This window comes from Tauraco erythrolophus, chromosome 1 (assembly GCF_009769465.1).
Source record: "Tauraco erythrolophus isolate bTauEry1 chromosome 1, bTauEry1.pri, whole genome shotgun sequence".
Classification (NCBI taxonomy): Eukaryota; Metazoa; Chordata; class Aves; order Musophagiformes; family Musophagidae; genus Tauraco; species Tauraco erythrolophus.
Genome location: NC_141465.1, coordinates 62733126 through 62759892, shown reverse-complemented (window position 1 = coordinate 62759892; position 26767 = coordinate 62733126). Strand labels below are relative to the sequence as shown.

Here is a 26767-nt window from a genome sequence, read left to right as displayed (position 1 = left end):
GTGTTTTCACTCTTTAAAAGCTTTTCTTCTTTACACTTGACTGCAATTAAGACAGCAAATTCGTAGTGACAATGCAAAGTCACTTTCATAGCTGTTTCCTCCTTAGTGATGTAAGGGTGTATAAGCTTGCAAGAAATGATAAAAAAATAAAGCAGACATCTTTATGATCTTACCCTAGTTGTACTTTTATTAAAATGTAGGCTATTATAGATGTTGACTTGTAAGTACATGCGTTTCTTCTCCACAGGAAAACCAGTAGCTGTTACTAGTAACAGAGGTGCAGGAAAGGCACCGCTGCGCCCTGGTGCAAACCCCCAGCTCGAACAGCAATATTACCAGAATAAACTATTGAATGGCAAAGCAGGTACAGACAAGTCTGTTTGTTTGTTTGTCTGTATGTTTTTAAGTTTCGTTATTGAAGACTTTTTCCTTAAAGTTATTAGTAAGTGCACAGTGGATTTTTTTTTTTCATGCAGATTTCAGAAAAGAAATATCTTTAGACAACACAATGCTCTGTGGCCAAAGTAGTAAAATGCCACTGTGACTTCTTGTTAGTTAGCTTTGCTCAGTACGGATGAATTATTTTAGAGTAATTTTAGGTTTTACTCACTTTCATTGAGGTTGAGTATAGGGTATAATGTTAAGTAAATATTTAAAATAAGAAATAAATACGGATTGTCCGGGATCACTTTGTTATGAGTAAGTTTGTTATAGAGAAGAAGGTACAAAATAAATGTTAAAAGACTACTAAATTTTTTTTTACTATGAAAGTAGAAATGACAGAACATAGCCAGTGAGAAATTGATTGTTTGAAGTTGGCTTTTGAATTGCATGTGTACAATATTTGTGTACAATGAGTTAATTTGGGTGGTCCTTAGAGCATTTTAGGTTTCTGGAAAGTCTGTGCAACTTCCATGAGTTCTGTCTCTCCAGTACTTTGTTTCCTCAAAACCAGGGCCTCTGTTGTAGTTCGAGAATTCCTTACTAGCCTGCAGTAATTTAGAAATTTGTTACTTTGTGTCTATAACTAGTAGTATACTAATATAAATGAAACATACTGCCATTAACAAGTTCTATTAGTATTATACTGCCTGAACTGCATTTAGTATGGGAAAGTATATCGCTTAACATTGGCAACTTGTTTCTCTTTTTTTCTCCAACAGTCTGCTTAATCAGCTTGAAACTTAGTTTTTACGACAGGGGGGGTAAAAAGTGCATATACAAGGGGCAACTGATATTTAATTTCCATTTAGATTTGGAAGTTGAGTTTCTCCTTTGCCTTGTATACGCACTTTTTACCAATCTTATGGTAAAAGTCCTATTGTTATGAAGTTTACATTTCAGTGAGTTATTTTGTTGATAGAAGAGGTGGAGAAAGGTTGTTTTTTCCATGGTTGTTTCTGAAACACTAGTACTTCAGAAAAAAAAAACAAAACTAATAAATTCTGCCAATTCTCAAAGACATTTGGACACAAGGTATTACAGGAAGTGGTGCCATTTTATTTATTTTTTTGCTGTAGTTTAAGAACGCTTCAAAACTGAGGTAGAATATATGCTTATAGAACCCACTGGCCTTTTAACTTTTTAAGGACTTTTCAGGATGCTCCAGACTTAGCTTCTGCTGTATTGTTTGCAATGCCATATATAAGTGTATTACAAAGATAGCTGTGGATTTTCTGTAGTATAGCTTGTGTATGAACTATTTATTGGTAGTTCAGTTTTTTATACAGTGACTTTTATTAGGACCTTACACTGGGTGAGGGTGTGACTTCATACTAAAAAGTGATGTTCAGAGAGCAAGGCAGTGAAGTTATGGAGGTTTAGGTGATACATAGCATGTTCTTTGTGATTCACAAATTCAGTAGTCTCTCTTCTACTATATTTATTGCTTAAGGGTTCAGCAGATTTCAGCCTCATTGTGTAACAAACTCAGTTTCTTACTGCAGCAGCTTTTTCTGGAAATCCACACTTCCATTTCTTTAACTTCAGCATCCAGTCTCACTGGCTTGTACGCAGGCAGGCAGCTAGCTCTTTCTTTCTTGATACTTAGTCTGACTGTGCAACCTATTGTTTTGGTGAAAAGGTTTTTTCCTAACACTCTTTTTGTAGTCTCTATCTCATTAGCTGCTGTTCATAAGATTTTTAAGTCTCTTTATTAATTTTTATCTCCATGTACAATGTTTTTATCAACAAAAAATAGAACCTGTTGTTTCTGCTTGCGTTCTCATAAGCACATGGCTTGTCTTCCTTTTGGGGAAAAGAAATTATGGTTAGTTATGGTCTTAGATGAAAACATGGAATTGTAGGTTAGGCTTTTCTAACATCACAGTATCTTAGAATGTGTATGTGAAACACTTCACAGCATATGTTTAATTATGCCATGCCAGAGGTAAATACCGTCCAGTATCACGTGGAAAAGTGATAAAAATATTTTCTAAAATATCAAAAATACAGAATGCTAAATTATGCTGTTAAACACACACAGTTCTGTTTGGGGACATGTTATATAAATGAAAACAAAAGGTAGTTGGGACCAACTTTGAACATGAGCATATTTTTACATCCATGGTTCAACATGGAACCCACTTCATTTTTTGATGCTTCATGCTTTCCAGGCTGTTCTCTGATTTTGCCTTCTCCAGGTCTTGCTTATTAGAAAAAAATGTTCCAAATTATACAAACAAACCAAAAAATAAGCAAACAAAAACAAACCCTTATGAATCACTTTTGACCAAATACAGAATTCTGCTGCTTCAGCTACTTCTTTTTTTTTTTTTTTTTTTTTTTTTTTTTGCAAATCACTTCTTTAGTGATACTGGTTCCTGCCTTTGATCTGCATTACTAGACAAATATCTACTGTCCATAGAATCTTGAATCTTTTATGAAATACTTTCTTTTTCTTGTTTGAATTCATCCAAAAATGTAAAACTTTTAAATTTAAAAACTTGCTCTTGTTCTCACCCTAAATCTCCGATACGGAGATAGCCTTTCTGGGTACTAGAAATTACTTCTCTACATAGTGCCATCTTTAACATTCATGTTCTAAAGATAGAAGATTAACATATGTTAATCAGGATTCATAGTTTGGGGTCTTTTTTCCATGGCCAGGATGCCCAAGATGTGAATGTTTCTAGGCTTCCTTTCCCTCAACCCTAGTGTCTCCCTTTTTTCATTCTAAAGAGCAGCAGATTTTTAACCATCATATTAGTCACAGATTTATTCTCAGCGATTTCTTTTTCACAGACTTGGGTCCTGGCCTCTGATTTCTCCATCCGTTGCTCCACATTCACCATGTGCCTGTCTAGTTTCCCAGCTTTTGATGAGAGGTTCTCTACCTTGCCTTCCATTGAGGACAATGTGTTCTGCATTGCCCTGAATTTCACATGAAGTGACTACATCAGCTCATGGGGGGATCTGCTCTACTGCGATGTGGAAAAAGTCGACGAGTCCAATGAAGATAGACAAGATGACAGCATCATCTCAGGCCAGGGCACAGGAAGGCATGGACTAAAGAAGTTGTTCTTGTCATTCTTATCTTTATTTGGGGCATAATTTTGCTCTAATTTTCAGTTGCAGACATCTTAGGTAACTTTCTGAGCTCATCATAAATTAAAATATTTAACGCATAAAGAGATGCACAAATTTGGCAGAAATTCTGAATTAAAGCAGTTTTTCACAAGTCAAGCTCTAGCCCTGCTGTCTCCACTCACTCATTACAACACTTCTCTCTAGTCTCATAACTACTCATATGTGCACGTAGCACCGTGTTTCCTTTCAGTCAAATTGTCAGTGTGTAAGTTGTTGTTAGTACCACGAAGTATAATTAGGCATTGTGGCATTCTGAAGAAAACTTCTTGTTTGTTTTATTACAAAGGTGTATGATATTAAATAGACTACAGTAATGAAAAAGAACTATAACACCAATTGGCGTTCATTTTGAGTAAATAGAAGCTTTTTGTTTGTAAGACACCTTGTTGTTTTGATTCTGATGGGGAGTATAGGAGGGCATAGTAGTTTTTGCATCTAGCCATTTTTTCAGGATGATTTATATTTAGAGTATAGGCATGTATCCTTCAAGGTTTACATACCACGAAAACCCACATAGGAAGGAATAGAAAGTGCTTTACTTGATTCCAGTACTCCGTCATGGAATTAGGTTCTAGTACCTAGTATGCAGTGGGCCTGGAAGACTCTTCAAAATTTATCTAAGAGCATGCAGTAAAGTTTTATAGAATTGGGGAAGGTCTGTCTCATGTTAAGTCTGGGGTTGCAGTATTTATAATTGTATCATTTTGATCCAAGATAAATTATGGTGATATTTCAAATAAGTTGACATACCCTAATAAGAGAATTATTAGGAAATAACAGCAGAGGTTTTGTCAATTAATATCCCTGTAAGAGCATTAAAGGAAATAAAAGTTTCTAGCTAGGGTTTTTTAATTTAAGCTAATTAACATTCTGGTTATTTCACTTAAAAATCACTTTGTGATATCTAGATTATTAGAAAAATAGTTTTAAGTAAGAGGTTGTAAGTATGATAAAAAGTAGATTTGTATTCTGAATTTAATTTCCATGTAGTTGTGCTTTTTTAAAAAAGGAATATAGTCAGGTGTACTCTTGTTCAGCCAAACAGTTGGTAAATTATTGAGTGTCCTGTATTTATTTACGGGATATGGTTGTAGCAGTTAGCCTCAAGTGTTTGATCATTTTTATTGTCATTTAAGCTAACTGAGATCAATCTTACCTTACAGTATGGTGTATGTAGACACCAACAAGCTGCTGTCTAGTAATTTGGGGGAGAATGGAAACAGAATTTTTCTGTAACTTAATATTCTTCTCAGTAATATGTACAGACCTGTCTGCTGAAAGAGATTGCTATGGCAGGGGAGGTCTAGTGTATTTTTTTCTGAACCATGATATGAATCAATAAGGTATTAAGAACCTCTTCATCAACAGGTAGCAGTATAGAAATTGTGTAAAATAAAATCCTTAATTCTTATTTTATACACATTCATTCTGTTGAACTCTTAAGAAAAATAACACAAAACCAAATACAAATATTATTTTCCAAGCAGAAATTAGAGTACCTGATAAGCTGGACTCATCAGTCTGGGACCATCCGGATTCCACACATGTGAATGGAGCTGACCTCAATCTCACTGTTCTGTCCATGGCTGAAATAGCTTCTTGTAGTTATGAAGCCAGGTAGGTAAAAGTTACCTCTCAGATTGCTTGAAAATCTCATACAGATAGACGTAAAGTGTCCAAAGATAGCAATTATTAAGTCAGTTTCTTTAAATTTATCTAGAGGAAATTTTTTTATGTTTTCAAAATTTCTGGTTACTTAGGTGGTTAGAGTTTAACACACGGTTTTACTTATGGATGCTGCTGCTTTTTAAACACTGTTTAATAGCTCTCAATGTAACCCACATGTTACTTGAAACAAAGCCTATTAAGGAAAACCTTACGCCATTTACTGTTATATTATTGATTTCATAATGTTATCTTCACTTCTTTGTATCAAAATTGCATTTTTTTGTGGAATTAAGAACACTGTGTCACTGAAGGTTTTAGTTAAAATCAGACAGCGTGATTACTGCACTTAAAACCATTTTTTTCACAGATTATATTGAGCATCCCCAATAACATAGCTTATAAGTGTTCAGAATATGAAACAACTTGTTATAAATACAAGCAATGGTGGAAATAATACTCCAGAAATTATTCCTTCATTGAAACCTTCCTCAAACATGCTAGGATAGGCAGGCTTATATTTGCATCTCAAAAAGTTAGAGTTTATTTATGGACCATAATTTTGTAAGCTTGCACAGTAGAATATAAGATCCAGTTACCTTAGTCACTGTAGTATATGCGTGAATTTAATTTGAAGCAGAAGACAGCAAGTAGTGGTTTCTGGAGACTTTGTCTTAAGCATGTTCCCAAAGGCAGGCTGCCCATGCTGCATGACTGAGTATTATACAGCTAATTCAAATACTCTACTTGCAGTTATTTTGCTTACCTGTTAAATTGCTAGCAGTTAGACTAAATTCTTTTCTGTTGATAATTCAGTTTTGTGGGGAAAGGACAAATACTGCCTTTGAAAATACCTCATATTAATTTGTGGGAACGTTGGTACTGTGTTTATTTGGGACTTTTTTATTATTTAATTTTAGACAAGTCGGCATAAAGAATGGAATGTTTTTTGGCCAAGCAAAAAAGTTGTGTCCAAATCTTCAAGCAGTTTCATATGATTTTGATGCGTACAAAGAAGTTGCACGGACAGTATATGAAATATTAGCAAGGTAACGTGCTGTTTGTTTACGTGATCTTTCATGGTAAGGTTATCAAGCATATTTTATTTGCCTCTGCTGAGTGCCATTATTCAATTTATTATTTTCATCTCCGTGTTACTCTTCAGCTTCAATAAAGCCATTCCTATTTGAGATCTTCCTTTTGTAGTAGTTTTGTTATTTTGAGCACCATGCTTCTTCTGAGCATTCTTTTATCTTGAAACCAAATCCTATAAACAGTCAACATCTGACTTCCAAAGGAGTCATTGTTAAATTTTTTACTGATTACTCTATGAGAAGCAGATCCCTACTTAGTAGTGAGATTCTTCCAAGAGGTTTTTTTACTAACTTAAGAATGGGTTATTGGAGTAACCTCTGTTAGAAACTACTTTCTAGTTTAAAATGCACTTGAACAAAAGTAGAATTTGTTACTGAAAAATAAGTATTCAACTCCTTCTCCAGCTGTTCCTTTAAAATAATGACGCATGTTGAAATTAGTCCTACATTAGTAGTGTTAATGTAATTTACCATTTTAGCATTTTTAACATGGAAGTGATGTGTGATACAAAATAAGCAGGGAAATACCACCACCACAAAAGGAAGACTTTATGTGCTACATATTTGTTTTAACAGATGGTGAGCTGTTGCTGGTGTTTCACCTCCTTTACTTTGTGTTGATAGCTATACTCATAACATCGAAGCAGTCAGTTGTGATGAGGCACTAGTAGATATCACTGAAATCCTTACAGAGACCAGACTGACTCCTGATGAATTTGCAAATGCTATCCGCTCTGAAATCAAAGCCCAAACTAAATGTACTGCTTCTGTTGGGATGGGTAAGTACCTTATTTCATTTCTGTTTACAAGCAGTGCTTGCTATTGTTAGGCGTATCAAAGCTATGTACTCTTCAGTGTTTGTGCAATACTGAATGCGTATTGCCTTTTACATTAAATTACTTTAAAAACACAAGAAAATCTTTCTGAGTGGAAGGTTTTTAAGAAAAAATTTATAAAATTGCTATCACTTCTCATTTGTTATTGGAACAGTATGCTAAAATTCCATCTGTATGATATTCCTACGTTCATTTTTATGAAATACTACTGTATTTTTCCAGCAAACAGAAAAATGAGCACAGATTCTGTTCCTTATTAGCGATAGCAGTAAGAATTTATACGGTGGCATGATTTAGCATAATTATTATGTGATATTGAAAGCAAATATTTGTGTCATTTATAGTAGATATTGTATATGAAATTGCACATCTGAAAAGACTTCCTTGATTTTTTTTTTCACGTGGCCCCTTCCTTGCTCCTTTGTTTTTTTTCCTAATTAATTCTAGAGTTGAGTGTCTGTAAATAAATATACTGAATGTATGTAAGTGTATGAAATCCACTCGTGAGACAAGCTGAAATTCATTACTGTAAGCAGAATTTTTCCTTTTTCTTTTTTTATGATATCATAGTACAGAGACTGTAATTCCCTGGATTCCTGTTTGTGTCTTATTTTGAACTGAAACATATTTGTAATCTCTTTTATATGCTTATTCAATGTGTTTGTTTTTTCTATAGAGAGAGCAGAATTAGTTTATTCAAGCGTCACTTTCTAATCTGGTATCGTAGTTCTCTTACTGATTGAAAGAGACGAATACCTATTAGCAATTTTTTTTTTTTTTTCTAATAATCAAGTTATGTGAGATATCAGAAAATAATTTTGATATCCTTTATAGAAATTCATATGGTAGGTACACTACAAGGACTTTATCTCTTCACTCATAAGGCATCATTAAGTAAATAAATCAGAGGAGACAATTGTACTTGTACTATTACATGAATGTAAAGACCTTAATTCAAAAACACGGTCTGCCAGAAACATACATCTTGTGTAAGTGATTTATATGTTGCCCAATGGGAATGTTGTACCAATCTAATAGAATGTAAATTTGAATAGATATTGTTATACTGTTGAGATTTCCTCTCAACACCATTGTCTGATAAGAGATAAATTAGAAAGGACATGATTTTGCCAGTTGAATAAATTTAATTTTTACCCTAGAGATTTTTGTGGCTAAACTAAACTGATTTAAACAATCCTAGTGAAAGATTAAACACTCATCTATAAACATCCTGTATCTTGGTTTCTCATTTGTTAAGTGAGGAATTAGTTTTTTGCTACTTCACTTCAATGTTGTGGGAGTAATACATTGCAGAAGGTAAATCACTGTGATTTCATGGTATTAGAGGCTGTTGGTATGTTTGATAAACAAGAAGATCAGAAATCTTCAGTACTGTATAGCCTCAAGTTAAATATGAAACTGAATGAGAAATCTGTGATTTTTTTTCATTAATTGTTTCATCAATTTAACCTCTCAGGAGACGTAAAACTCTGTTACTGTTCTTATTGACTAAAATTTTAGAACAGACAAAAAGAGTGTAAATATAAGTGGGAAGAGAAGACCAATAGTAACACACAGTGCTATGAGTTGTGAATTCCCCTGACCTTTTATTAGTTTGCTTTATCTTAGAACAGGGTGTTTGAGTGGCAATAATGGATCTGTTTGGGTATCATTTCAGAGATCTTATTGGCTGAGCATGAATAAGTCTATAAAACAGGGACGAAAAAATGCTGAAATAAGTCTTCTTCCCACCACACTTTGAGTGCATATAATGATTTAATCAAGTCATTGGATTATTTTTTTTTTAGTGAATACTCTGGTCCCAGTATTAGCTTAATTCTAGTATTTCACATATAATATACTTGATAGACTTGTCGCCTAAGTATTATTTTTTAATTAAGATTTTTTTAAGTTCTGCAGTGTTAAAATACTAGACTTCTAAATTTTCAGCCATTTGCACTTAACAGTTCATCTATACCTCTACATATATAGAACATAACAAAGACAAATACATTCAGTGTTTTTAGTGAAGTGTCCCACACTTATTTGTTGGTCGTTCTGGGCTTTTTGGTGGTTTTTTGTTTGGTTGGTTTTAACTTTGCAATTGCAGTTACCACTACAGTTACACTGCTATAATCATAAGTACTGCTAGTTGCTAGTTTGGAAATAGATACTGCAAATATAAATGAATATATTTAATTAAATTATTTGTAAAAGGCAAGGAATTTGACTACACTTTCTGCATTTTTTTCCTTGACTGTTGAACTGAGGCATTCTGCTCGAGAATACAGAAGTTACCACAGACATACTTTAATTTGTTGTTTTTACAGGTTCCAATATTCTGCTGGCCAGAATGGCGACTCGTAAAGCAAAACCAGATGGACAGTATCACTTAAAACCTGAAGAAGTGGATGATTTTATCAGAGGGCAACTTGTTACCAGTCTTCCAGGTACTCCTTTCTTTTACAGGACATTTTACCTCATGATATTAAAACACTTTCAGCTACAAATCTGTGTTCTGGATCAAACAAGATTAGATGCTATTCCATGGTTATGATCTGAAAAAAGAAGATATACTGATTTCTGAAAATAATCGCTGTGACCTTTTTGTACGTTTGAGAAGCATCTTTTTTAACAAATAATTTTACAGATCATACAGCATGATCTATAGAAGAAGCTCAGAGTTTAGTATGTTATGCAACCTTAAATTTAATAAAATTATTTAGATGAATCATTTCAAGTGAGTGCTAGCTTGCTGTATCATAATGAATGTAATAAAATGGGTAATGTCAGGTGCTTATCACTGAGAGAGGCAGGGTTTGTTTAGAACTGAGAACTAGCCCAAGAGAGTATTCTTTCTAAAAAGGAGTGTATGAAGTCAGGAGATGGAAAAAAATAGCACAGATGCCTTAATAAAACACAGAGTATATGAAGGGAAAAAGGAGAGAGGAGAGAGGAGTTTGTGCAATCTCTGCTGCATCTGAGAAACTCTGAGAGATTTAGAAGAGAATAAGGACAGAAGGAAAATTAAGAAATAAAATTTGACAGAGGAGAATGTTACCGAACTAGAGAAGTGTTTCCGCTTGCAACATGAGCTGTATTAGAATGGCTGGTAAGTAGAGAGGAAAGTGGAAAGTAAGGTTACTGTGGGAGTATTACCACTGTTATGCTCTCCATCCAGCTGTAGTCAGTTTTTGGTTCTGGTAGACTTACAATACACATTAGGCATTTGTTACACAGGTAATTTTTTTTGTGTGTGTAAAGATCTTTAGTCAATGGTGTACTCCAAACTGTGACAGAATGCATTGATTCTTTAAAGAACAGCAACAGGTTTGTGAAATTCCAACTTTTTTTGTCTAGTTGTCTGAGGAAATGATTGTGACAATGATGATGATTTATAATTTGCAAATATGACAGTACTAATAATTTTATGAACTGTTTGGCAGTTTCAGCCAAATCTTACTGACAGATAGAAGTTCTAATGACATAATGTTTCCACAAGTTTTGTGAAACATGACAGCTTGACAGAGGAGAGTTATCCAAATGAGTACGTCATCTGAGAGACAGGCAGGCAAAATTCAACTGTTGTACATTTTGGCAGTAGTTCCTAGTCATCATATGTATAGCCAGAGTACATGTTTTCTGTCCTGCATTCCTTGGTCAGATAGGAGAGAGAACAATATTTCAGTAGGGAAGAATTGGAGCAATTGAGTGAGATGCCTGTGGACATAGAGAAGACCGAGGAAAAAGCTGGAGGAAAGAAGCATTTCTGGCCCACAGGTTTTAGGGAGGTTCTCCAAGGCATAACAGAATTCATAGAGAGATTGCAGAGAACTGGAGTTACTGTGCTGGGAGAGTGATAGACAGTAAGGACATATGGAATACACCTGTATGAAAAGGGGCTTTATTTTATTTTCTTAATGTTCCAGGAAAATACTTGAAAGAGTTGTAAGCTAAAGCGTTTCCTGGCACGTAACTCTGTATTGTATTGTTATTCAATACTTCAGTAGTATAATGTGATACAGACGTAGTGCAAAAAGTGCTGATTAAGCACTCATTTATGCTTTGGATGTTAGTGATCAGCTGAGCTCAGCCTGCATGTGTTCATTTATGCTTAGTTCAAGCATAAATGAGTATACAGAGTTACTGAAATAGTAAAGTGGTAGGAATAGCATACATAGACAGGTGCAGATTTACCAGAAATTCTCTTTCTGTATCCCCCCTGAGTATTTTAAAGTTTTCAGAATTCACTTGTATGTTCATAGTAAAAAGTTTTTAGTGTTTATGTCAATAATACCACCTAGACGAAGAAACAGATTGTGAAACATAGAAGCTGATTACCTGACATTTCTAACTTTTGCTAACTTTGATAGTGTAAACTCATAGGATACTATTTTTTGAAAGTAGCAGGCCACCTCTCTAAAAACCAGAAATGCATTTAAGTTTATTACACTTACATATGTGCTGTTGCCATGGATACCTACAATTTCCAGTGCTTGGTAATTCAAAGCACAAATGATACAGGTATGCTATCGCTTCCACTTGAAATACTGTTTTTCTACCTAGGAAGCAATGGAACAGTAGCCAAAATATTTGTTGGTTTTCTTTTAAATTAAATCACTTGTATACAAGAGCAAAACGTATTACACGTTGGACACTCTTTTCGGACTGAATGTTGTGTTGAGAGCTATATACTCTGTAACAGGCAGTACCTTGTCAAGATTTGCAAGCAGGAGTCATTCACATTTTACACAGAAATAAAGAAACATGCTGCAGTATGACATCTTAAACTAACTAAATAAAACAGATTAAAGTAATATAGGTGAAGACTGCAAAAGTTTCCATTTGAACTGTGTTTTATGGAGTGGAATTTATTTTTTATGGTGTATATTTATTAATTTGATATGACAGTGTATGTTTAAAAAGACATTTATTTGTTCAAAACATGACTGGCTCTGAATTGTGTAGAGTTAACGGAACTAATTGCTTTGTTGTTAGGAGTTGGCAGGACAATGGAATCTAAGCTGGCTTCTTTGGGAATTAAAAACTGTGGAGATCTGCAGTGTGCTTCAATGTCAAAACTGCAAAAAGACTTTGGTCCGAAAACAGGACAAATGCTCTACAGATTTTGTCGTGGTTTGGATGATCGACCTGTTCGTACAGAAAAAGAAAGAAAATCTGTTTCAGCAGAAATTAACTATGGAATAAGGTTTACACAGGTAAATTCAAACTCACTTTCTTTTCTAAAGTGACTTCTTTCATCTGTAGAAGAATCTTCTCATATTCTTATTGTTTTCACTTACACTTTGATCTGTTCGAGCACCATCTTAGCCACCAAATAGAAATGAGGAAAATGAAGGAGACCAAACGATAAAATGGGAGGAGAGACTGCAAAAGTATTGGACTGAAAAGAAGCTTGCACAAAATTAGCTGGTAACTAATTAGCTGCATTAGTTATACAAGTCTGGTACAGAAAAAGAGAACTGCAGTAGGTTTGTCAGCACCTAGCATTCTCTTTCATTTAAATGCTGATTATTCAAAGATGCCAATGCCTGAAACGTCACCAGCTGCTCCAGTACAACATTTTTATTAGACTTTTTGCAAATATTTAGGGGGAAAGTATTGTTGACAAAACTGTATAAAAAAATAATTCGACTCTTTGTTGAGAACTTAAGCATTTATAGAAATTATAGAAAAATCAGCTTGAGAGACACCTCATGAGGTTGTGTAGTCCAGCCTTTTGCTCAAAGCAGGGGAAGCTAGGAGATCAGGCCAGTTGCTCAGGACTTTATCCACTCTGATGATCTCCAAGAACAAAGACTGCACAACTTCTTTGAGCAACCTGTTCTACTGCTTGACTTTTCTCATGGTGAAAAAGATTTTCCTTATAAGCTCTATGCTCTTGTCTTTTAGGTGTGTGCTTAAAGTTAGACTTGCAATTCTGTGTTGGGATTTCTAAATTTTTTTTAAAGACTTATTTCCAAAAGGATTTAGTATTTCCTACTTACTTCAGCATTAGGATGGGAATCTACCATCTCGCCTAACTTCAGCAACCTACAATGTAAACAAAACACTTGAAGTTAAATAGGACAATTGCCTGCAAGTCAGTTTGCTCTTTTCTATTGCAAAATCCAGGTTGCATTAACCCTTAATGATTTACCTTCAGTATTTTAAACCTGGTCATTATCTAAACATGTTGTTTTTCCCCCTCAGCCTAAGGAAGCAGAAGCTTTCCTTCTGAGCCTCTCAGAAGAAATCCAACGTAGACTTGAAGCTGCTGGTATGAAGGGTAAACGATTGACCCTTAAAATTATGGTCCGAAAAGCTGGGGCACCAGTGGAGCCTGCAAAATACGGAGGTCATGGAATCTGTGATAATATCGCCAGGTAATTACACATGGAAAAAGGAACGACCAGTAATAGGTGTGAGCACACTTCTGCAGGATGTTGAGCACCAAAACTTAGAGGAAGACAAGGCAGAAATTTTGAAGTGCTTAGTACCTTTTTGTCTACATATTAAACTTGCACCAAAATCGGAAGTAGAATATTATTATCAAAAGTCCTCTGTCTTTATATTGTACATATGTGGTTTTCAATTGTCAGCATGGAATGAAAGTCCCCCAATAATAAAATACACAGCATATTGGGAGGAGAAAGAAGGAAGAGACTAAAGTGTCCAAATCAGAAAGAGAGAACAATTTTAACAGTCATCTTTTGCCTTTGAGTTTCTTCCAAGAGAAGAATGGGGGAAAAAAGAAAATATATCAGAAGTTTCAAAGTTTTGGGGCACAGAAGAAACAATTTGTGGTTTTCAGAGGAAGCAGGAATGGGAAAGAAGGAGTCTGACTCCACAAGTGCATTCTTTGTGGTTTGAAATTGCTTTCTTGAGAGAATGTACTCTTGTGTCTGTGGATGCTACTTAAAAATCGAAGTGATTTAGTGAAATGTTTCCAGTGAATTATTGTGACTATCCATTTCTCTTGGTAGGGTTGTACAGTTTTTTCTCTTCTTCCTTTTTGACTTTAATAATCCATAGTTTAAGATTGCTCTTAATTTGATAATACTTATGAAATACCAGCTAATAAAGGTGTTTGATCTTTTAAAGGATTTATCTTCGAACAATAATGCATATGTACATGTATATTGTTGGTGTACATTTCTCCAGCTTACTCAATATTGGAGCTGGTTTTCCTTCTGCAGCACTTGCAGAAGACATATTTACATCCTGTACTATGACACGCATGCAGCAGCATTTTCATTTCTTTCCATGACCAGCTGAGTTGAAATGTTGTGTTACTGCAAACTGTTTCATCTCCCTGAGTTGTGTAGTTTTGTGTACTTTCCTTTTTCTTGAGGGGCTTTCTGCTGTTCCTTGATAGGTTGTTGATCACATGCTGATTGTGACAGTTGGAGTCAGTTCTCAAAGAAAATTGCCTTTGTACTTGTCAAGAAGGATGTCTGATCAGTACTGTTCTTCAAGTCTAGAGCGCGTGCAGTGTAGGGCAGTAGTTACAGAATTATTTGCTGCAGAAGTCTGAGAGGCCACTTAGGATTGTCAAGATTGGACCTGGCATCAGACAGCTTGGACTGCAGTTGTCCATCTTAGTACAGACAAGTTGCTTTGTGTTGAATCTGTCTTTCCTGTTGTTTCACCAGTAAGTCTGCAGAGAATTTTTTTGATCCTAGAAGAGAAATGACAATGAAGATCTGAAGTGGAGCTAAGAAAGTTGAATCTCAAAATCTGAAGGTCAGAGACTGTGTCTCATGTTTCAGCTGTTCAAGAAGGCAACTTTTTCTTATCTCTTGATCTCGACAGTTATGTTTTTTCATATAGTTGTTGAGTTCCTTATCAGAAGTGCCTTTGCTTTCTTGTGGATCGTTATCAACGTAATAAAGTCTTTTCCAACTTGATCTCACTACATCGCTGTGATCTCCTTGAGGTGCTGCCTGTGGTGGCTGCCCATCCCTGGTGAAATGGGATAACGCAGTTACGCTGCCTGGCTAGTCAGTCCATAGGTCACTGTCAAAGGAGTAGGACCTTCCACTTCCACAAGCAGTCCTGTTAGTCTACTCATTATTTATTTCTGATTCTTCTTTGTTTTCTATTGTTCAGCTGTGTGATGTTGACTAAACATTTTTTTAATCTCGAATTTATTTGTGTGCTTGCACAGTGAAAACACAAGAATGAAATCTAGGCATAGAGCATCATGTAGTTATATGCTGTTTCATAGAAGATTGTCTAAGGACCTTCTAAATACGCATTTGTTAATACAGACAATTCTGTATCAAAGCAGATGTTATTTGGGTAAAGGGATGATCCTGGCTTTTGTGTGTGGCATCTTCGAAGACAGGTGTTTTCTACTTTTTCCTCCATCTCAGGTGGTGGTAACAGATGAATCCCTCCTGAACTGAAGGGTCATTTGCTCAGGGTTGCTGATGACTGAAGAGGTGAGGGTGTTCTGTCAGTGAGTTAGAGGTCAACAGTAGGACATGCATGCATAGAGTCTGTCTCATACTTGTGAGATTGTGACATACAATTCTACTATATTAAAACCTGAAGCTACAAAATTCACCTTTCACTATCAGAAGCTCATCACCTTTTGGTATTGGTATATCAAGAAGAAAATCCATCAGTCTATACTTTTGTCTTCTGGCTGTCCTGAATTCTTTTAGTTGAATATTTACTTTTAACAGAACATATTTTTAGAATGGAGAGTGTGTTGAAATAGAGCTTTTTTCCTCCTTTATTGGCAACTAGGGCCAGACTGCTTTCTCATGAACGAGTCAATGCTTCAGACCTCATTTCTATGGTCAGGCGTGCTAATATACATGTGCCCTGAAATTTCTCTTAATTCATACAGCCTTCATTAAGGTAAGACAAGCAGGCACCCAAGGATGATGATGTTCACACATAGCTGAAGTAGTTCTGATGCCAAGATCTCGTTTGGCAGCGTCTCTGTTTCTGCTGCTGGCTTTAGTAATGAACTTGGCAGCCCCAGTCACTCTAAATTATGCTATTTGATGATACAGGTGCTGGATTACTGTCTTTGTTAGAGCACTTCTGTTCAGTGAAAGGCTTTTTAGCAGCAGCAGGGTAAACTCTGGAAGTTGCATCCAGGCAAATGGATTAGAATCTCAGGGTAGTGTTCCCTCAGGTGTGCTTTCCTTATGTGCAGCCTAGTTCTAACAGTTTGAGATTATTTACTGGAGCTAAAGGTGACCAGTTTCTCTCTTACTTCAATTTAAGATCTTCTCTGTAGCTATAGCACATGACCCATTTCTTGCCCCCTCACCTCACAGGTGAACAAGTTGCTATGCTTTCTCATCCTACAAGTCAAGGTTCCCTAGAATGATAATCATAGTCCTGCAAAAGATTCAGACTCACAGATGCACTTAAAATCAAATTCAACTTCTAAGATATTAATGGTATTTTTACTGCATCATCAATATCAAGTCCTGATAGTACAGCATAGACCTTTGTAAAATATTATTCTGAAATAGTGTATACCTTTAGACCCATCTTGCATTTCTCCCTAGTATTTTGCATAGTTGCATCTTAACGGTGATACTGATCTCTTTTTTTTTCTTAAAAATGTTAACCTGTAAGGCTCAGAGAGGTCTTCATATCATTCACAGCAGAAAAGTTTTTCCTTTTCATATTGGCAGAACCAGACCTGTCTGGAGATCACTTGTCTCTTCATGTCTGTTTCTGACATATTCAAAAGTAGAGTAAAATTTAAGGAGAAGGCACCATCAGAGTGTTTAATGTTGTCAGGATGGCACCAGGACAAAACACCAAGGTGGAACTTCTTTTTGTCCAGAGCCCACTCCCTCAGAGTTAAAACTGCATCAGTTAGCTCAGTGAAAAGACTTTACATCACTCACATACCTTTAATTAGCCACCTGAAATTCTATCCTTGTCTGTCTCCAATGTGCCATTAGAGAATCCAGAACTACCAAGCACTACTAGTCCTGCCAAGCTCTCAGGCGGCAATTTGTAAAACTCGCAACCAGGTAATTTTGTGATAGTTGTTGCAGAAAATTGCCCACAGTGTAAGATGTGTATTTGGAATGTTGTTTAAAGTTACTCACTCTTCATCCGAGTTCTGTGTTATTTGTAATCCCCATGCACATGCCTGTATCTGCTTCTCCCTCAGAGTTCCTTCTGAAACTCTTGCTATAGACTTTTGACAATTGACAACAGAAATAATACTGAGCAAACTCTTTATGAACCAAGCTTGAGTGCAGAATAGTGCATGAGTGCATTTCTATGAGTGAAGTGAATCATTTTTGTCTGGCTTCAATAGATAGCATGTGTATATATATGTGTATATATACACTATATTTGACAAATTAATGTGTGGACCACACACTGAGAATGTTCAATTAGCAAGTAATCTGTTTGTTTTTCTGTGCAACATGCTTAGTTCTAATTACCTTTAAAAAGAAACTACAGACCGAGAAAACAGTGTTCAGTTTCTGTATGCCAAGAAATTATGGTCTGTCTGTTTTGAGGTCTTCACTGAAATAAATACAGACTTGTTGTCTTTAGGATTTGTGAAACAATTTCCTTTTTAACCATACTTTTTTATTCTTTGTAGGACTGTCACTCTAGACCATGCAACAGACAGTGCGAAAGTAATTGGGAAAGAAACTCTAAACATGTTTCACACAATGAAACTGAACATATCAGATATGCGAGGGGTGAGTTAATGGGAAAACTGAAATTTATTCTTTTTACTAACCTTTCATGAATTTTCAGTTCTCCAGGGTAGACAATAACCAAACTTAAGAGAAAGTGTAGATAATACGAAGCTTATGTAAATCAGGCTATGCAATCATATTATGTTTTTGTATGTTTGCCTTTGAAAAACATGGTTACAAAGCCATGAGTGTAAAAAAAGAAAATTTTATTGTGATATGGATTAATCCACAACTTAAAAGAGCCTGAGGTAACAAAATTAAAACGTATCTTCTACAGTTCTATTAGCACATATAAATTTTATTTTAACTTAGAATTTCCTGTAAACTTTTACAGTTATTAGTCAAGTAACTAGTACAAATACTGCTTGTAATGCAAATCAAAGATGCAGGTCAGAAGAGTGCTTGGTCTAGACTGCAAGTCTTAGAGCCGGAAAAGTTACCAACACATGGTTTGGCCTTTGAAGGTGAATTACTAGTTCTTTTGAATCGTAGTTTATTTTAGAGCACTCCTGCTCATCTCAGTGGTTTTGTCATAGCAGTGTGAACCCATGATAAGACTGTTTTGGCATCAGCCACTTGTCACAACAGAGCAGAGTGGCTTTCTAAAACAAACCTGCATTTATTGGTTATTTAGATGTAGAAGTAAGGTTTTGATTCACAATGTTACCTTGCAAAATCAGCTCCATGGCTTGGGTTTCTTCTTGGAGTTGAGGAAATATTTATCATTCTCTCCCTGTCTAGTTTCTTGTCTGTCTTCTTTGCTGTCTTTTTTCTGCATAGTTATGGAGGATTAGCAGTAAACTTGCACAGTGTACCAGTGTGTTCTTAGTTGGACACAGTTTTTGAACCTCTTTTGATTTGGTATTTAAAAGTAAATGAAAAGTGAGGATTCTTTCAAAATGAGGAACACCTCATCTGATAAAGACTACTTCCACCAAAGTACTTTCATCCATTGAGACTTTGCAAGAACCATGTCTAGAAATGAAACAACATTCTTTTTCTCATATATACACTGAAGTGATGGTTTTAGTATAGATTGTCCTGAGGAGGAACATTCCTTTCTTGTACAGGTAGCCAGATTTAATACCAATCACTTCCTGGTCAGTACTTCTATATTGGTTAGTGTCTAAGAAATTTCTTAATAAACCCATTGTTTCATGATCCTGTTGACAGCACTTTTCTGTATCAGAGAAGTTAAGATGGTATTATCTTTGTAATTTCTTAGTTGTTAAATTGTGGTGGATAATCCTGGGATTTGTTTGGGATGTTTTTAGTGGCTGTTCGTGTGTATTTTGACATAATTTTATTCATTCTCTCCCCCACCCAACGGGCAGCCAATTTCAGAGAAGGCAATGCTATTATGAAAGAATTACAGATTTTATTTTTTAATTTTTTTTTTCAACTTCATAAAACGAATATGTTAATGTTTTGAATTTAGGTTGGAATTCAGGTACAGCAGTTAGTTCCCATCAGTAAAACCACTTCGACTTGCTCAACAGTACAATCTGGACACTTACCTGGTGGATCACATTCAGTTATTGATCTTTTTCATGTTCAGAAAGCAAAAAAGTGCTCAGAAGAAGAACATAAAGAAGGTCAGTAAGCTTTGTACTTTGCACGTGTGATAGTGATGGGTTCTGAAGGGCTCCAACATAGATTACCTTTTGGAATACTTAATACCAGTACAAATTATTTAACATAAACCCTTTGAGAGCAGATTTTGCTGCTGCAAATCAAAATGCTACAAATAAAACTTTGTATAGGATTACTCCAGTAGTTTTTAGAAGTTAATAATAACAGAGGATACTTTAAAATGGAAAGTTATAATTATGCTATATATTGTATATAAAGTATTTGGCAAAGAAAACAGGAAATTCGCTTCACTGTATCTTGAATCTTCCAGAGTATTTTTAACTATTAGGTGATCATTCTGTATTTTGTTTTCGTATGTATAGTATTTGTGGCTGCTATGGACCTTGAAATATCTTCTGATTCAAGAACTTGCACTTTTCTTCCATCTCGTGGTGCCCATCTCGCATCTGGTCTCAATTCTAATGTTAACAACACTGAGTCTGCTGTCAAATGGAATGGCGTGCATTCTCCTATCAGCGTAAAATCCAGGCTTAATTTGAGTATTGAGGTTCCGTCTGCTTCCCAGGTAAAACCCGAGAATATAAATATCTGCAATATGTTGTAATAACTTGGGTGGGTTTGTCTTATTTGGACTGAGAAAAAAAAAAAGTTACATTACACTTTTTTTTTTTAATAAAAAGAGCTCTAATAGAGTACGATGCACAGTAAGAAACTGTTGTGGATGCAAAACTATTTTGCCTTAATAAAAGAATTTCTAAAAAGCAGTCATTTGTAGACTAACTCAAAAAAGATTACATGTTTTCAAAGGAAAGAAACTTAATTTTCCAGTAACTTTTTTCTTTCCCATCACTTGCTGAAGTATTGGAATGGAAAAGATGTTGAGGATGAAATATTAAAAAACATTACCTTTCACAGCAAAAGCCCAGAGCCTTGTTATAAAAAACATGAAATAAACTTTAGGAAAACTTCCATCAGAGAAATTAGACACGTTCTATAGTTAATGCTCAGTGTTTATAAGATTATGATATGATGTAGATTTGTAAATTCCTTTTCTTATGTTAGCTCTTAAAAATTATTTCTGATTACCTTAATCACTGATGAGTGCCTCCAGGAGAATTTTGACAAGTACTTTGTGTCATTTTCACAAAGACAGAACTTCTAAATTTTTTCCATCCCTCTTTGTGGCAGCGATATTCTTTGCCACAGGTGCCAATAAATGATAATCAGGTAGTCGTCTTTACATAATTTCCATAAGTCATGTATTCTATACCAGTCTTTAAATTACACTGTAAGTCTCTCTTAAAGCTTTAGTCAATGAAAAGGAACTGAATGGCAACTAGTTTTGCACTACCTCATATACTTTTACAGTGGTTGTGCTCTTAAGTTTCTGTCTAAAAGAATGTCAAACTTGCATTCAGATTTAATTATTCATCTTCCTGTGTTTTTTTCAAATTTTATTCAAATTATATTGAAGCTAAGATGCACACTTAACACTTGTACAGAATATTACCTTTTAGATGAGGGGAGAACAATCTTCATTTAAATAAAATATTTCTGTGAGCCTTGGAGGTTTTTTTCTGTATTTAACAAAGGATGAGTGTCCTTATTTCCCCCTCACACATTATTCAAATAGACATCTGTTACAAGAGTCTGCTGTGAGCAAGGTGCACTGAGTTCTGTAAGTATTTTAGACATAAGCAGGTTTATATGCTCTTCTGTAAAAATCTGTAATTTTAATTTCTGTAGTTTAAATCAGTAAAAGCATTTGTTGTTGTTCTGTTAACAGCTTTCCCAAATATTTATACATGTTTAGAAGCCAGTTATGCTTTTAGCAGAAAACTAGTTTTTCCATAACGCAATACCTAAGCTAGCTCAGGATCTAAAAGCAACTTGACTGAACAATGTGAAGCTCCATGTACGCATATTCTCTTACAGGAGGAATATGGATGAACAAACAAAAAACTCACTAGCTGTGCAGTAGGGTTCCTAAAGCTTTGGTAGCCTTATGGTGCAATATGCTGATCTTTGCTTCTGCTTTGTAAGCATATTATAATATGAAATATTGTACGGAATTCGGTACAGGGAAGGAGTGGTGAAAGTCCTGTACTGCTGTTTGTATACTGTGTGCTAGGAAAGCAACAGCAAGATATTTTACAACCAGTATTTCCAGATGATGTTTATAGAGGCATATACATAGCAAATTTGGAATGAAGGAACACAAACAGAATGTAGAATGAATAACTGAAGAGGTTAATAATAGAGACAGCTTTTGTCAAAACCTCTCAGTTACTCCATAAGCCACTTTTTTCCATAGATAATTTGTAGTTCCAGAATCTGTTCATAAACTCCCCAGTTTTCTTCTTAAAGGTAAAAGATAAAGTTTTCTAACACTGCTATAGAGTCTCATTTAGCAGAACTTACAGGCAAACATTGGCATTTATCTACATAGTTTTACTCAGATTTTACTGTGAGAAAAATTATGCTGTAAATCTGCTTGTCAGTGACATTCGTTCTGTCACTTGTGCAGCTGTCATTGTATGCAGCAACTTCTAGGTACTGAGGGGTCATTTCACTTGTTTCAAGTCGATAATTGATGGTAAGTACCAATTACAGCAAGCAAAAACTTCAATCTAAAGCTTATTTCATTATCAAAATCTATGACGAGTCTGACAGTATGCAAACATACATGATACCATAAAAGTAAATTAGCAACATGTATCCTAGAACTATATGAAGAAAGAAATTAATTGCTTACTGCTTTGTACCGAGACCAGTTCCGTATTCATATCAACATGTTGCCTGTATAATTTGAACTCAGTTTAGGGTCCCTTATCACCAGGTAGTTGTAGAGGAAATTTATGTATGATTTGTGATGAGAACACTGAGCATCGTGAAAAGATAAAACTAAGCATTTTTACATTTTGCTGCTGCAGAGTGTAACTGTCAGGTTCCTATGTATGTTTGCATGCATAGATTAAAATGAGTACTTTTTTCTAAAATTGAAGAACCGTAGAACTATTTTTTTGTGTAAAATTAAGTCTGTTACCTATTCCTCAGAAAAATCTAAAAGCTTTTATATATTTGTAGCTAGATAAGTCTGTGCTAGAAGCTCTGCCGCCTGATCTCCGAGAACAAGTAGAGCAAATACACACCATTCAGCAAGGAGAGAACTCTGGAGACAGCAAAAAAGAGCCAATAAATGGATGTAACACTGCACTTCTGTCACAGCCAGTTGGAACAGTGCTTTTACAAATACCAGAGCTCCAAGAACCAAATACCAATATGGGAATTAATGTGATAGCCTTGCCAGCCTTCTCACAGGTAGGATGTTTGCAGGGTTTCAACAAACGTCAACTTTCCACCTGTAGGAAGAGTTAATGCTCTTTTCTTGAGACAGCATTACTAGAATCTGTGTCTTGTAAAATTATTTATGGTCCTTTAATGTCGTAAAAGTCTGTGCTTTTAAATGTAACTTGATCTATCACAAACATAGTATTATAGTATTTATTAAAGATTTATAGTCATCGGTACGCCTGTGTTTTTGCTGTTGTTTAATGTAAAACCTCCGTATTTACACTTTGCTTTGCAATCCAGTGTGAAATAGCCTTTTTCCTGCATTGCAGCTGAGTTACGCTGCACCATCAGTCTGAAGCAGTCCTAAAATCTGCTTAGGTAGTCACAGGAGACTCACTCTGTTTAAGTGGATGTTTTGATAGTGTAAAGCCAACCTCTGCTAGCTTCTGTAGATGTGATTGTTTATATCACATGCCTGCGAGAAAGACAGGCATGGCTAAAGATTGTGCATATCTCCATAATTTTTAACTGAGCTCATATACAGCATGTCCAGGATGAAGAAAGTGCAAAGTTGTTTGCTCAAAATAGGAGCCTGAAGGGGGAGCAGGTAGCAGTAACGATGCTTCTAATGAAGATGGTGCTGAACAAATGTAGGGTCAAAATAAAAAATCAAAGATTGGTTACCCAGAGATACAGTATCTTGCATATGCGTCATTTGAAATAGAGAAGTAATTTTATTTTTCTGTTTGCTGTGCTGTTGCTCCATTGCTGTTCTCAAACAAAGTGATACCACCTAACCAGATTTATAGATTACTTGTTGCTGTTTCTAAGGCATAATGCTGCTTAGCTGACAAAGAACACAGAGAAAATTAGATTAAAATTCCTGAGCTGTTTTCAGTAAATAGTAGTTAATGCATAATTGTTATTTAGAAGATGTGTAGTCTGTTGTACTACTAACATTTCTTCACCTTGATTCAAGTTTATTCATTCAAAAACAGTTGTGTCGGTTTTTCTACCCGAACTGCAGATTTGGGTTTCCCCTGTGGGGATGTGGTGTGAATAGCGTACGAACTCTCCATACCCTGGCTGTTTTCAATTATGTAGTTAAGTTCATTCATAGGCAAGAGTTTATGTTGGACTTGCAGGTTAAGTTATGCTGTGCTTTGAAGTACACCCCTCCATACTTGTTTTACCACTCAGTACTCTTTTTTCAGGGTAAATTTTCACTGCATATGGCTTTCTATAAAAATTGCAATTCATTTGTGTTTATGCTTGATCTGTCTGTTAATTAGGTAGTTGCGAATTGATTGGGTTTTTTTAATAACAGCATTACTTCATGAAATATTCTTAGAAATATCTAATTTACGCACTCAAATGCACTGGTTTTCCTGTCTTTATCTCCTAATGCATTTTGTGACTGTGTTACTTGATCCAAAAATGTCAGCTTAGCAGAGCAGCCTTTTTAATTGAAGATGTAGTTCAAGAAGAATCAGCTACTTCCTATTTCTTTGTCAGGGATATCCGTACTATCTATTTTAGAATGCCTTATGCTTGTATTCCGTATTTTCTCCTGAAAACCATTCAGCTTTCTCTATTGGCAAAAAGATAACTAAGATTTAAAATTTTCATTTTCTGAGTTAGGTCCAAGTTTAATACCTAGAATTGTATTGTTGAATATGTTCCTTAGGCTTGGGAAAAAAAATGCTAAAACCAGTTAATTAATACAGGAGTAATTTTTTCTGTGTTAAAATCAAACATGAACTTAATTCAAAAATATCATCTTTGTCTAAATATAGTTTGACAGAATTTTTTTATTGTCAAAGTCTTTGTGGGAGTCTGTATTGTATGAGTGCAGGCACACAAACACTTAAGATTACTTTCTTTCAAATGATGCAGTGAACTAAGTAGTAATAGGTTTCAGGTGCAGAAATATTGCAAGCCACTCCAAATTGAGTGCTTCAGCTACACCAACTTAGCAAATGTAAATGATGCCCTGCCATCTTTTTATAGCTTAATTAGGTTTGGTTTTCAACCTTTTATTCCTTTTGTCTGAACTGTGTTTTTATGACCTGGTGCCAAGTTAATTGGCTGATAGTGATTTATTCATTAGAAAACAAGTGGAAAATGTCCTTTGTTGGGTAAGGTTCTCCCATAAAAAGAATCCAGATAGGTTGCATTCATTTCCATCAGCTGGTAAAATTTTGAAGAGCTGTATATCTCTGTAGCAGCTGAATCCTGTAAAAGCATAGGATGCAAGAAGTAAAGATTACGGATGCTTTGAAACGAATGACATTTGTAGTAGTTGAGTTAATTACTGGTGGCAAATTTGCACCTTGTCTTTACATTGTCTTAAGATGGTATAGATTTCTTCTAAGGAAATTTATACAGCACATCAAAAATACTGATAGCTGTATGCTGAGGGTAATACATGAATTTATAAAATCAAGGTTCTCTGTAATGTGAATGGGATACAGCTATGTGAAAGCTGTGTTAGGACACTCTGGCTGTACAGTAAATTACCTGAAACTCCAATTAGTGTAGAATTCATATGAATTTGACTGTTGGCTCTTCTCACTGAGTGTTTACGTGTTACACTTTCAGAGGACAATGATAAGGGAATAACAAAAACACGTCCAGTTGCCTGTACTGCGTTATTTCTGCATGAATTATCAAGTGGTGTACACAAAAAACATTGTTAATTCAGGGCCTCCCAAATTCCTAACTCTTGAATGCTTAACCAGAAAACACTAACCTTTTTTAAATAGTTTTTATAATAAAATTTATATTTAAAAAATAACTTAAGCTTCTGGACTTAGTTGGCTACATTCCACTACAATGCTTTGTTCTGCACAATGTATGCGGTAATTGAGGTCAGAGTTGTTCCCATTTCCTCCTTTAATTACCACATATTTTGTGTGGTGAAAAATTTGTGTTGGCACATGGAGTTCTAAAACCAGAAAAAATGTTGTGCTGAACTGATGAGTTTTACCTGTGGGAGCATGTTCATGTTTATTATCGATATAATTTATACAGCGTTTGTGTGAATAGCAGAGCCTTCCTTCCTGACATAACATATGTATTTTGGTTTAAAAAAAACGTGTCAAATCTCTATTGAATATAAGAAGTAACTTTTGATATATATGTATATTGACATATTATAAGCACAGTATCTCAGATAATGGTAAAAATTATATTGTGCCTTAGAATAGTAAGTCCTTTTGAATAATTTTTTTTTTTGTTTGTGCACCTCTCTGAATTTTACCACTGAAATGAAGGGCACTCTCACTGCGCAGATTTAATCCTCTAAATGATAGGTTTTCTTTTTTGAATTAGATTTTGCAGATTATGAGCTGAAAACACTGTCCAATAATATTGGACTTAATATCTCAGAATACAAGACTAGTCCGTTGCTAATTTGCTGCTTCAGACACGCAGTGAGGGAAGATAACCGATAATACATGAAATTTTATTTTGTCCATATGAGTGTGTATGGCAATTGGCATTAAATGATTTCCTGTCTAGAATTCAAACCCCAAGGACAGTTGGAAGGGACTGTGTTTTTATCAGTTGAACAAGGAGTGGACAACTGTTGGGGAAAGAAATGAAAACCTTTTGTGCTACTTCAAAATATGAGGTAGCTGAACTTGCTTTTCCTGTCCTTAAAGAAGCAAGACTATTTCCCATGATATTTTGTTTGAGGATTGTAGCAGCTTCCAGGAAACAGAAGTATCAAAAGAAAAGGAGGAACAGAAGTCTGATTGTCACAGTGTTTGAGTTTGGAAATTTGAAAGGAGTGTTCATTTCAAGGGAGTGTTCTCTGAGTTAGGCTTAATTGTGCTATTAATGTGGCTCTACTGGATATCAGTAGGTGAATAAAGTAGGTGAATAAAGATGCTTAGTGTATTATAGGCCCATAAATTGTAATTTTATAAAATAATAAAAGTAGAATAATATTAAAAGGAAAATTTTATGTTTTTTGCAAGCTAAAGTACAT

The 26767-nt window shown here is 35.1% G+C and overlaps 1 protein-coding gene across 8 annotated transcripts in view; it reads left to right on the top strand.

Annotated features, from left to right (window-relative positions):
- Positions 1-26767, top strand: part of REV1 (REV1 DNA directed polymerase) — a 62551-nt gene that overhangs the window by 31049 nt on the left and 4735 nt on the right. For 7 of the 8 annotated variants that reach the window (XM_086619491.1, XM_086619502.1, XM_086619518.1 and 4 more), the window contains 11 exons: positions 248-364; positions 5073-5205; positions 6174-6302; positions 6972-7126; positions 9514-9633; positions 12182-12402; positions 13397-13569; positions 17784-17886; positions 19325-19481; positions 19842-20044; positions 22567-22800. In XM_086619491.1, coding sequence (XP_086475617.1) covers positions 248-364; positions 5073-5205; positions 6174-6302; positions 6972-7126; positions 9514-9633; positions 12182-12402; positions 13397-13569; positions 17784-17886; positions 19325-19481; positions 19842-20044; positions 22567-22800 — 1745 coding nt within the window. The remainder of the gene's footprint in view (positions 1-247; positions 365-5072; positions 5206-6173; positions 6303-6971; positions 7127-9513; positions 9634-12181; positions 12403-13396; positions 13570-17783; positions 17887-19324; positions 19482-19841; positions 20045-22566; positions 22801-26767) is intronic. The other variant, XM_086619475.1, reaches the window with a different exon arrangement.